This window comes from Cherax quadricarinatus, chromosome 34 (genome assembly GCF_038502225.1).
Source record: "Cherax quadricarinatus isolate ZL_2023a chromosome 34, ASM3850222v1, whole genome shotgun sequence".
Lineage (NCBI taxonomy): Eukaryota > Metazoa > Arthropoda > Malacostraca > Decapoda > Parastacidae > Cherax > Cherax quadricarinatus.
In genome coordinates, this window is record NC_091325.1 from 11,069,705 (window position 1) to 11,083,127 (window position 13,423).

The following is a 13,423-nucleotide window of genomic DNA, read 5'->3' on the forward strand; positions in this document are numbered from 1 at the left end:
GCGAAAATTTGTGTATGCAATAATTTCGCCAAAATCATTCTGAACCTAACGAAAAAAGTATATTTCATTGTGTTTGTTTAGTACTAAATTATTGTAAACTTATTTAAAATATATTTAGTTGGGTTAGGCTAAAATAAATTGCTCTTGTTATAATAAGGTTAGGTAAGTTTTCTAAGATTCTTTTGATGCAAAATTAAAAATTTTTACATAATCATTAATGAAAAAAATATATCTTTAAACGTATAAGAGAAAATTTTAGAAAGGACTTAATTTTAAACGAGTTCTTGCTAATTGACCAGTTTTACATATTCGGCACAACATATATATATATACATATAGTATATATATATATATATATATATATATATATATATATATATATATATATATATATATATATATATATATATATATATATATATATATATATATCATTACTATTTAATGGAGTAAGTATTTGTAGAATTCTCCAGTTAATTTGGTGATCACGTTTGCTCATGTGTTGAAACAAAGCAAAATTTTAATATCGTTTACCAGACAGATTTGTTTTCCACGATTCTCGTTGTCAGGTACCCATCGCTCTACCTATTTTAAACTTCATATTAATTACAAGGGATTTTATTTCTCTTGGGTGCGTGCTACTGATTTTTTTTCCTTTGGTACATAATTATTTCTGTATCTTTTTCAAGAAATTGGAAATTCATTTTGTTCTTTCCTCTTCTTACTTACCATATTTGCTGTATTTTCTGTAATGCAGGTTAATATATTACAGAGCTTCTAATACCAATTAAGGACTTGTATGGTGAAAATTACTTCTTGTATTAAGATCAGACTGAAAAACTAACTCGGATAATTTTTCTTATTCAGTTAGTTATATATCCCATCAATATCATTCTCTACCAACTGAAACCTACAAATACGTAGTGTTTTTTACGTTACTACTATCTCTGTTTATGTCACATTGTTGGTGGCAAAAATTTTCTTTTCTTTTTATATACCAGGCACAGCTAAACCTGTTTACTTCACTTCTATAAGCATTTCCAAGTCGCTACATGAACTTATTTAAAGATAAGGATTTTAACAATGGTTAGCTTTTAAATTTATATGTCGAATCACTCGTTACAAATGATTTTGTAGATTATGTTTTAAAACTTAGGAAACTTTGAAGAAAGAATATGAAGAAATTAACACGATGGTTGTGTATCAATCATTTTTTCTGGATGTTCTATACTGTATGTGCTGATAAAGATTCCCTTTTCCTGCTGCAGCTTCGTATCGATCCTGACGATGAAGCTGAACTCTTCTCTGGGACTGACCACCTCAAATACTTTTTCTCCAAGGTTGATGGACTGATTACATCATCTTTATCTCACTACTACACCAGCAACCTCTGTATTTGACTGAAGAAGCCTACTGTATAGGCGAAACGTTTTAACAGTAAAGATGCCCAACTGTTGTACATGTGTTTTAATCATTAGCATAATTTATACTATCAAAGAAACGACAGTATCGGAGAACGTTTTCAAGCCATCCGTACCTACAGTTCTAACAAGGAAATCAGGTAAGGAATAACGAAAAATTGTACCAAAACCAAACAGGCGTATAAGCATTCTTTAGTTTGTAGATAACATTGTTTTCCAAGCACACCTCAAGTTTTTTTTTTCGTTATATATAAACAAGCAAATCTGGGTTGCATTCGACCACAAAACATTGTTACAGCCGACTTACAGTCGACTTCAGAGATGTTTCTCTGCGAATTATCGAGAGAGAGAGAGAGAGAGAGAGAGAGAGAGAGAGAGAGAGAGAGAGAGAGAGAGAGAGAGAGAGAGAGAGAGAGAGAGAGAGAGAGAGAGAGACCTCGTTACACGAGAAGAGAAGAAGTGCTAGAAAAGTACGACAACTGTTTTCACTCTGCTCTCGTAATTACACTGATGAGGCTACAAAAGTCAAACTGCTTAGCTAAGAACCTTCTTCAGAATCAGACACCCGACACACTCTTTAATCCTTGCTGTCTTGTCTAGTGAACTCATTACCTGGCGGTAGTCTCAAGGTTTTCTGGGGAAGGGGGCGAAGCAAGCGAGGAAAGGGCGGGTGAAGGAGAGAGAGAAAGAGAGTGGGCACAAGATGGAGAGGTGCCAAAGGAGAAAGCGAAAGAAATGTAGAGGTAATAGAGGGATAGGGGAAATCAGGAAAAGGAACGATAGAGAGAGAAAACCAGGTAGAGGTGAGATGGAGAGGGGAAGCCAGGGAGATTACCAACAGAGAGGGAGGAACGGGGGAGAAAAAGTGCATTGAAAATAGAAAATAAGTGAAAAGGGCAGGGAGAGGAAGAAGCCGAAAGTAAAAAGAGGTAGAAAGGGGGAGAAGTAGGAAGAGAGAGAGAGAGAGAGAGAGAGAGAGAGAGAGAGAGAGAGAGAGAGAGAGAGAGAGAGAGAGAGAGAGAAGCTGTACGTAGAAGGGAGCGATGGAAATGAAGGAAGGAGGAATGGGAATAAACACAAGGAGAGAAGAATGTAGGAAAAATCATAGTAAAACGAACGTTAGAGACAAGGAAAACCTTGAAATGAAAATTATTTAGGGAAACAGACACAAAGATGAAAAATAGAGAATGGGAGAATGAGAGGAAAATAGAGAGTTTAACGAACGAAAGGGAAAAGGGGAAGATAAGGAAAGAAGATATAGGGAGAGACGGAAAGAAACGAGAGGTACCTCTAGAAATATGAAAGAGGGAGTAGTAGGTGATAATAGATGATGGGAGGAAGGGTGAAGGAGTCAGGAAGAAATAGAGGAGGAATGAATGGAGGGGTAGAAAGAGAGGAAGGTACAAGAAGGGAAGGGATGGAGGAAGAGCGAGAGGGATGACGAGAGGGAGGAGAAGGAAGAAAAATGTAAGGAAAATGAGAACGCTGATAATGACGTTATTTACATCTTCATCTCAAAAATTTAAGATGTCAAATCCTCGTTAATGAAACACCAGTGTGTGTGTGTGTGTGTGTGTGTGTGTGTGTGTGTGTGTGTGTGTGTGTGTGTGTGTGTGTGTGTGTGTGTGTGTGTGTGTGTATGTACTCACCTAGTTGTACTCACCTAGTTGAGGTTGCGGGGGTCGAGTCCGAGCTCCTGGCCCCGCCTCTTCACTGATCGCTACTGTCTATCTGTCTGTGCAAATGTTGCATCATAAATATTTACATATATAACCTCTTTCTGTCTATCAACCCTCATTCCTCGTTCAATATATTCTTGTCCTTAACATTATAGTTATAATCATAACTATAATTTTTAAAGGGGTGGACCGATAAGCCAGCGGAAGGCCTCGGTCAGATGACCAAAAACTCCAGCTGCGGGTCATCATTTGACTAAGACCCACATCAGGAGACACTTGTCTTGTTACCTGACAAACCTTACGTAACCTAACCTTAACATTGTTATGGTTAAACAAACTAGTAAATATTTCTGAACATATTATTTTTTTCAGTCCGGTGTGTATGGTTATACGAGGAAAAATCGCTTTAATAGTTGATTGAATAATGGAGATACTTGTAAACACTGTAATGTTCGACAATGGCAAGGAAACTAGACCAGCAGCCAGCAGTAACAGCCTGGTTGATCAGGCTCTGATCCATCAGGAGGCCTGGTCACAGACCAGGCCGCGGGGGCGTTGACCCCCGGAACTCTCTCCAGGTAAACTAACGCATGCATGATCTTGATCAGATTGGGATGATTATGTGCGCTTACTTTCCGCTAGAAGCAACAGGCTAGTTGTCCACGCGGCCAATAGGGTAGGAAATCTGGCTTCAGGCAGAACTGAGAGTATAGAACAACCACCGAAACCGGTCAGAGGTATGTCACAGATGTATACTTGACCATTGTTGTATACAGCCGTTTATGCAGATCTCGCTTGAATTTATGGCCACCAAAAATGTCGCTCTTCTTTTTTTTGTCAGTGTTTCGCTGAATTAAACATCTTGCATGGCCAATATCAAATTCTGTTTCAAAATCTAATTCAAGTCGATTCGAAGAAGCTGAGTGTAAACTCAGTGTTATGTGTAATGTTGAAGTTAACTGTAAATCCGTTACAAACAAGATTTTTAATTATAAAAAAAGAGGAATGTAAAATAGATGTTGAGTATAAGCTATGAGTTAAGAGCTAGTTATGTCAGTAACGAATAAGAAGGCAAAGACACAAGTTACAGGAAAAAGGTTTTACTGAGACAACAGTCCACTTTGTGTAGAGCTTTGTCGTAATTAAATTCAACACGCTGCTTCATCTAATAACGAGTGAACCGATTTCCAGAAAAGACAGCCACAGAATTTAATATAAATATTCTTCAATTCACTGTGGTGACAGAGAAGCAAAGATTAATGACCTTTTAATCCACATCAACACATTGTCTAATGCACCAGAAGACTTCAGAAAAAAAACAAGTTTAACAAATGAATTAAGAGTAACGAGTTCATTTGTACTTGATTGTGAAATTATATTAGAAATTTTGACCCCCTTCTCACGCAAAGCGTAATACTACGAGGCCGGCATACACACGGCATATTTAATATTGTAATGAGCGATTGGTAGGACAGAGTATAATTGATGACACATGGTGACTATTGAGTAGTGCTCGGTCCGTTAAGCTTGCGTCTCTTCCAGGGTTGACATCAAGCTCTTGGGAATCACCCGGAAATCCTTTGCATGTTACTATACTTATGAAGGAGTGGTAAGCCGCTAGCTTCATACATCGAAGGAATCAAGTTTGATTCAGGGAGGTAGAGGGAAGATTCAGTTCTTCTGGATACAGGAAATGCTGCACATAGCTAGAGGCTTTAACATGTAAGTTACATGAAAACCCACTTATTGTATTATCTATAAATATTTTCTAAAATTATTATTAATATCATAAGTTTAACAATGAGAGGGTTCCATGTTTTCACCGCGTACTCCAATACTCGCCATACCTACAATATATACAATGATTAGAATACATTCTTGTCCAGATTTCTAAAATTTACACTTGCATTTACCGGCAGTGTGAATGCTACTGATGTTATCTTGTTTAAGCGCTACTCAGGTGAGAGGTTTGGTGGGCTGTCCACCCTGGGTCCTTTTTTCTTAACGATTCTGAACGCTTTTCTCTCAGGTGGTACTCTTCTTCTGGCCTACATCTTTATCTCATAACCTTTCATAAAATAGGACTGAATATCGCTTGTTTACCCATTCCTACACTTGTACAAGCCTTCCTGTAGCTACCATTTGCGTGTGTATATTCTCAGAGTTGTATTCATCAAGTTGTCTCTTTGGGCGACGCACTTCCTCTGTCGTCTGGCGTACACTGATTCGTAGCCTCTTGGATCCAATCATATCTGCTTTTGCAATCGCGTGGAATTTTAACTGTCTCCAGATCATAATCGATTTATTGAAACGAAAATGCCACTGGATGATGAAGAGTTTTCGTAATAAAGATACCCAGGTGTTGCACACGAGTCATATTTATCTAGCTGTCGGTATTATATACCAGGAAAAATAACTAGCCATTATTGTATCAACCTCAGAGGTCCTAGACTCCTTAATTTTCTTCCAGTAGATGAAAGAAATATTGACCGTTCAAAGTTAGATGTCTTAAAAAGGAAACTAGCTAAACAAGTTTCTGGAGGAGGGGGGTCAGATCAGCGGGGCTGTGATGACTATATGGGCCTGCTGGATGAAGTTACAAATAGCCTGGCTGATCAGGCGGTCAACGGGGAAGTCTGTCCACAGACCAGGTTGCAGAGAAGAAAAACTTCCGAAACCAGTCTCAGGTATTTCACACAGTTACATCGTCCCGTTCATTCCACTTTTTTTAACCCCTTTCGCTCGGAAGACACTGCATGGGCCCCCTACGAGTTTACCCATTTCCGTGAATATATAATAATTACGCTGAAGAAGTTTTGACTAACGTCCATGTAATCCCTCTCTATTCCAGAGAAGTAAGAGCTGAGTCCTTTCGTGGAAGCTCTTGTTCCTTAGTTCCTGAACCACTCTGGTCGTTCTCGACCTATGTTGTGTTACTTTAAGCAGGTGCGGGCTTAACACTGGTTCTCCATACTGGAGGATAGCTCTACCATGCTTTCAACGTTTTAGATAATCTTATACAGTTAAGGTTTTCCTGTTTATAATAATAATAATAATAATAATAATAATAATAATAATAATAATAATAATAATAAGAAGAAGAAGAAGAAGAAGAAGAAGAAGAGGAGGATCACATTGCCAGGACACATGGAGTGTATTTTCAGTTCCTGTTAAGTAGTAAAGTAAAATGAAGTGGATGTGGAATTGGAGGCAAACTGTATACTGCTAAATCATTATAATAATGTATAATATTGCGTTAATTTAATTCTAGCAAGTTTCGTGACAGGATTTTCCCTATCTGATTCCTTGCTGGTGTTTCATTATTAAACCTCGTTGCTCCAGATGGTCCACCACTATCTTATCTTTTTCACCATATGCATGTTAGAACATTCTCTGTTGTGGCTTTGAAGATCTGTACATCACTGGATGTCATCCAGCAGCGTGATAGCATTCCTGCTTATTTTACATACTTGCGAGTAACTTCTGTCCCTACATGAAGTCTACCTTGAGGGTGTTCCGGGGATCAACGCCCCCGCTGCCCGGTCCATGACCAGGCCTCCCGGGGGATCATGGCCTGATCAGCTAGGATGTTACTGCTGGTCGCATGCAATCCAACGTACGACCCACAGCTCGTGGTGATATGCTGTGGGGATTCACAGCCTTTTCTGTGTCTACGTCTCACAAATGTTACTTTACATCTTTTCTTATTTTCACACAGTTGCTCAGTTGTGATAAGACTGTATCTGCTCACCTATATTCAACGTCGGTCTTTGTTCTCTCACGGTATCCTTAGTGATTCTTCTATTTGCCTCTTACTACATCTTGACGTTTATCTGCAAGTCTTATTTTCTTTATTTCTCCTGATGTTGCTGTGGACCAGTTTTAATTTAGTTATTGCACTGTCTTCTTGGTTATTTTCATATTATCTTTCTTTGTTACTGATATACTTATTACCATCTCCTTAGTTAAATGTTTGTATTTGGGACAGTCACTGTGACTGCCTGTTTGTAGGTTTATGTCAGTCAGTGAGATTCTGTGTCACTATGACTGTCTGAGAGTATTTGTCTGTGTTCCTGTAACTGTGTGTGTGTCCGTCTCTTTGAGAGTGTTAAATGTCTATGTGCGACAGTCTGTATGTAATTACGTACCTACGTTGCTTCCGCACCCGCTCTCTCTCTCTCTCTCTCTCTTTCTCTCTCTCTCTCTCTCTCTCTCTCTCTCTCTCTCTCTCTCTCTCTCTCTCTCTCTCTCTCTCTCTCTCTCTCTCTTTCTCACTCTCTCTCTCATTCTCATTCCCAGAGGAACCTGTGTGTATCAGATCTGGCTACATCAATACTTGTGGTAGCTATTGCAACCTTTTACCTGACCGTCCTGGTTAATTTGCCATGTTACGTAAACCCTTAATGAAATTTTGTGTCGACAAATGTGAATGTATAATGGTTGGGGTACGTATATGTAAGTAAGAATGACCGAGTTAAGGGGTGGTATTGGATCCTGAGGACAATATAGTAATGCATACACGTTCACAAACGCTCATATAAATAAGTGAACACACGCACACAAACATACACACGCACACGCACATACACACACACGCACATACACACACACACACACACACATACACACACACGCACATACACACACACACACACACACATACACACATACAATATGAGCCAAGGAACTAAGGCTCTATTAACAGACAATAATTCCCTCATTATCTGTCAGCCTCTCACGTACTCTCCCCTCATCCTAACCCCTCGTTAACCTAGAGATAATACCTCGTTTCATTGGCTAAGTGACCTCGTTTTGTCCTCGAACACGAGTTAAGCCTCTTTAGGACTGTTCCAAATGAAGTGTTGATTACTCCTCTGTTGATTATCTAATTACTCTCGTCGATTATCCCTTTCTAGGCTTATCAATCACCTCACGCTATTTGTTGATCAATTAAAACTATGTCTATCTGCTAAGCCAATTTTTTTCAACCACAACTGTTGATCATTCTAATGTCAAGTATTTTTCATTCTTAATGTTCCGTCTTTCCACTATAACTATATCATTCCACTACGTTCAAAATTTCATAAATTCATGAAATCAGTACCTTTACCACACACGAGTTGACGTATATTTCCAACTATGAACATTAACAGCCTATTACATAAAAGGTATGAGGCACAGGTGTTGGAAGGCTTCCATCTTGAGTGATGAAGGCTTCCTCATTTGTTGGAGAGCCAACTCACCCTCCTCCTCCACCTCCTCCTCCTCCTCCTTTATTTATCCTCTCTCTCACTCTCTCTTCCTATATTTTGCCCTACTCTGTAACCCTTAGTCTTCATCTCTTTCATCCCTGTCTTTCTGCCTCTCCCTTATGCTTTACTATCCTATAATCAACTATCTATATATAATTAACTAAACTGAAACAACCTTTTCTCAACAGGTATGATTTTTTCTGCATGTAAACTACGAGGTTATCTGCTATCAGACTTTCAGATGTTCTTTTGCTGCTGACTGTGTCCGTCTTACCTGTGTGTTGGGGGTGTGGCCCCGGTTGTTGTAGGTGATGGAGAGGAACGAGAGGGTTCATCAGCGAGGAGCCTTGGACCCCAGCCTGACCCAGAGGTATGGTTAGGATTGGCTGCACCGCGATGCCTGTGGAAAACGAAAGATGGAGAATGAGAGAAATTTAACCATTCCTCTTGTTTACAGTTGTGGAGAAATGTTATCACAGTGATGGATTAATATTAATCTTATATGAAAATCTAAACTTGTGTTAGTCATTCAGTAAAAGTGACGGAGGTGCGATCCTCCTCTCTGCAAATCGCGGGAAAGATTAGTTTGATGTCACTGAGCTGTCTAACGGTGAGGGATTTTGTTTTCAGATTTAAACAAAAAAAAAAATAAAATAAAATTAGTAATGTAAAATGTTGTTAAAGTGAAAAAGATACGCTTGCTAGTACAATAAAAAAACTGATAATAGTAATGGAAGAAATGTGAGGAAAAAACTGTGTATTCATTATTTCTAATTGACGGAACTGCTTTTCAGTGTTGAAAAAAAAAACTTTAGTGATGGAAAGCTTTAGTGATATAAACAAGCTTAAAACTACGACTAGATAGACAAAATAGATGAAAGATAGTATCTTCGTATATAAAGTTTCCTAGAGCAACAGAGAAAAATCTTACAAAGTGCAAAAAAATAAACTCTGAAAGTGATTAAGACTCTTACTGTTAGAGAGACAATGTTTTAACATCACTGAGAAAAAAATAATAAGAAATTATTGAACAATGACCATATTACCACTATAGTGCTAGAAACTGAGATAATATTATTTCAGAAACATTTTTTTTTTCAATAAATACCATTGATAAAACAAAAAAACATACAAATTAAACTACTGCTGAGACAAAGAATATAAACAGAAAGGGATGATATAATTCATTAACGATAAATGGTAAACCTCGAGGGAGGTACCTAAAAGGACCTGCTCCACCTGAGGGAAAGAACCTGGAGGTTGTTGACCTCCAGAAAACACCTGGGGGCTGCTAACCCTGGGGGACTACTAATATTTGAGAGTTACTACTGGGGAAACTGTTAATATTGGAGAGTTACTACAAGGAAACTACTAACCCTGGGGAACTACTATCATTGGAGAGTTACTACAAGGGGATGTACTAACCCTGGGGAACCACTATAATTGGAGAGTTACTACAGGGGGAACTACTAACCCTGGAGACTGTAAACACTGGAGTTACTACAAGGAAACTACTATCCCTGGGGACTAACACTGGGGAATTTGTTACACCGGAAACTACTAATCCTGGGGGTCTACTAACATTGGAGAGTTACTACAGGGACACTACTAACCCTGCGGGACTAGTAACATTAGAGAGTTACTACAAGGAAAACTACTAACCCTGGGGGACTAATAACACTGAGTTACTATAAGGGAAACTTCTAATCTTGTTAGAGGAATTACTAACCCTGGGAGGTGGGGACGAGGAGCTGAGCCCCCTGGACCCCCTGGGTCACGTGGCCGGAGGTCAACACCATCTGAGGGACCGTCGAAGCATTATTGGCTGCCGCTGTGTTGTTGATTCCTCCTGGAGGAGGCGGCGCCGCCGTCGCTACCGTCGCCGCCGCCGCCGCCGCCGCCGCCGCCGCAGCTGCACGGTAGAAGACAAAAAAAAAAAAAAAGCATAAATAACACGAAGTGCAGTTGTTAGTAAAAAATAAAGAAATTATTCCTTTATTATTTTTAATCCCATTGGCTATTTACCTCAAAGTTAGGATGAGCCAAAGAAAAAGGTACATTCACCATCACTTGCCCAACAACTGCTTTGCCAGAAGTGGGCGAACATCACATTTTTAACGATTCTATGATCTGTCACCTGTTACAGATAACACGTCGGTTCATGACGTTACGGCCATGAAAGACAGGATAAAAGTGGGGTTTTAAAAATTAAGGTTGAAAAACTGAAAATCCTTGAAAACTGCGATGAAGCATCGCGTCAACAGAGATGAAGTCATTAACAGAAGTGCCATAAAACTAAGCCGTCGCACCTAACTTTATGAGGAATTATGTCATGACAGGTGTAGGTCCTACAAGGTAGGATCATGAACATCAAAACCCTGCAAGCTGGGACAATAAAAACTAAGACTTTGCATGTTGGGATTATGAAAGCTCAGATCTTGCAAGCTGGGACCGTGAAAGCTAAGACCCTGCAAACTGGGACCATAAAAGCTCAGATCTTGCAAGCTAGGACCATGAAAGCTCAGACCCTGCCCGCCAGCGTGGCGGGAGATTCATCTGTAAAAACTTGCATTCGTGGTTACAGTGGGACCCATGCTAACCTGCCTACGGTGATAAATATACCTAGTTGGAGGAATCGTATTGTAAGCAGCTGGCCCAGTGACTTACGCACTGGCCTGGACTTTTACGACTCACTTGCTGCGAATTCAAGCCCCACCCGTACAGTGGTTAAAAGCACAGAACGAGTGGGACTCGAACCCATGGCAAGAAACTCTCCTGTCATGGGTTCAAATATCCCCCTTTCTGTGATTTAATTTGTGAAAGCTGTGGGTCACGCATGATAAGGTTATGGAAAATAAAACACTTAAAATTGAAGAAGTTATGGTTATCAATGAGCACTTCGAGATTAATGCAAATAAATTTTTAAGATATGCTGAGGACCCTCAAGATTATGACTTTGAAACATAATTTAATTTTCATTTAATGACTGATGTAAGTCCTAAAATAATAATATTGGGGGTCAGTAACTCAATGAACCTTTGAATCTGAAGTCATGGAAGCCTTGGGCTCTGTCATTTCAGATCAAGAAAGTCATGGATCCAAGATTCTTAAACAGTGAAAGACACTGACCCAAATATCTGAGCTCATAAAAGTCTTGACCATTAGAAGCTGAGGTTATGAAAGCCACAAATTCTAGAATCTCAGATCATGAAAGCCATTAGCACTAAAATCTCAGATCATTGGCACTAAAATCTCAGACACTGAAAGGCATGGGCCCTAAAATCTCATACCATGAGAGCTATGGGCACTAAAATCTCGGGTCATAGAAGCAATAGGCACTAAACTCTCAGATCATGAAAGCCATGGGTCACTGAATGTGAGGTCATAAAAGTAAGGAACCCTCGAATCTGTGTTAGGAAAGCCGGATACTCTTGAACATGAGGACATGAAAATCAGAAATCCTAGAATCTGAGGTTATTAAACCCTTGAATTTGAGAACACGAAAGTCAGGAATCCTCGAATCCGAGGTCAGGAAAGTCAGGAACCCTCAAATCTGAGGTCATGGAAGTCATGGACCCTAGAATCATGCGAGGCGCTCGCTCAAGGACAAACATTTCGCTGGGTCTGACATCAATTTATTGTTGGCGTCTATAAAAGAGATTCTCACTGTGGAAGAACTAATTACTGTATATTTTATGAGCAGGATATAGCAGCTTAATATGTTAAGCAGTAATGGTGATTATAAGCTCATGATGGGAGGGGGGAGTATTTTATATGTACTCACCAAGTAATCAAGGTTATAAAAGCGCAATTTGCATTGATTAACCACTGATATTCCGATTACCTGTCTCGTTATTCATTATACATGCAATTCTCGCTTTGAAAACCCGGTTTATTCGTTCTCGGATGCATGTTCAAGCTAAGGTGAAGGTTTGAAGGTGTGCCTAGGTCCATGAGGGAATCTACACTCGTTTCAGGTGCACTGGGGCAGATATACTTTTTGTGTGTGTATGCGGAAGCGCTAAATCCATCGGGGTTTAACAGCCCCTGGGGAATGCAAGGTAATCAAGTTTAATTTAAGAAAGTGGAGGGTAGCACCAGCACCCTGGTTCAAGAGGCCTTCACCAGTAACAAGGAAATTCCTCTGAATGGTGCTGGAGGTGTAGGTGTATTCAGTTGCACAAGGGCATACTTAATTAGGTGTAGGTATACTAAAATGGCCCAGGTTGTAGTAGGATATGAGTACATGTATTAATTCACCTCAGCCGAACTGTGGCAAGTGCCGGCGTACTAAATTCAGCAAGGTTGTACTAGAGCAGATGTGCGAATCTGACTGCATCAAGGATGTACTGGGACTGGCGTAGTCGTTGATCCACTGGGGCATGTGTAGGTGTACTAGCTTTACCCTCATGGTACTGAGGTACGCGTTAGTTACCTAATTACCTAGAATGTAGTGGGGCCCATGTGGGTCACCTACTCACCTGGGTTATGCTGTGCTAGGTGAGGGTGGAGTAGGGACCCGACGCCGGGAACTCCCAGACCTCCCTGAAGGCCGGCTAGTGCTGCCATCTGCGTCTGCAGGTTCTGCTGCAAATTGTGGAAGTTCTGGAGGTTGTGGAGATTGTGGAGGTTGTGGAGGCCGTGGATGGCGTGGTGGAGGCTAGCCAAGCCCGCCCCAGGGCTCGACGCCCCGTGTCCCGGCGCCATGGTGGGTGCTGGTGACGCTGCTGTAGGTGGTGATGGTGGAGGAGACACGCCACCTGCTGGGGCAAAGGAATATTGGTTACTGGAGAAGATAGTGTCAAGGGTGTGGTTTCTATTGTGGTGATGGTGGCGATAGTAATAGTAGTAGTAGTAGTAATAGTGGTGGTGGTGGTGGCCCTACTGGCAGATTAAGAATCTTTATTTTAAATTATTAGAAATACAAAATATACAGTAATCAGAAAACCAGTAGGAAGCTCAGCACTGGTAGTGATGGAAGTGGCCTTAGTGGCGGTGGTGGAAGTGGTGGTGGTGGTAGTGGTAAAGGTAGTGGTGGTAGTTCTGGTAGTAGGGGTAGTGGAAGTGGTGG

At 40.3% G+C, this 13,423-nt stretch overlaps 1 protein-coding gene across 10 annotated transcripts in view; it reads right to left on the bottom strand.

Annotated features, from left to right (window-relative positions):
- Nucleotides 1–13,423, bottom strand: part of pdm3 (pou domain motif 3) — a 1,342,109-nt gene that overhangs the window by 31,646 nt on the left and 1,297,040 nt on the right. For all 10 annotated transcript variants that reach the window (XM_070091164.1, XM_053783632.2, XM_053783635.2 and 7 more), the window contains 3 exons: nucleotides 12,834–13,112; nucleotides 10,082–10,264; nucleotides 8,627–8,752 (listed from right to left, as the gene is read on the bottom strand). In XM_070091164.1, the coding sequence (XP_069947265.1) occupies nucleotides 8,627–8,752; nucleotides 10,082–10,264; nucleotides 12,834–13,112 (588 nt within the window). The remainder of the gene's footprint in view (nucleotides 1–8,626; nucleotides 8,753–10,081; nucleotides 10,265–12,833; nucleotides 13,113–13,423) is intronic.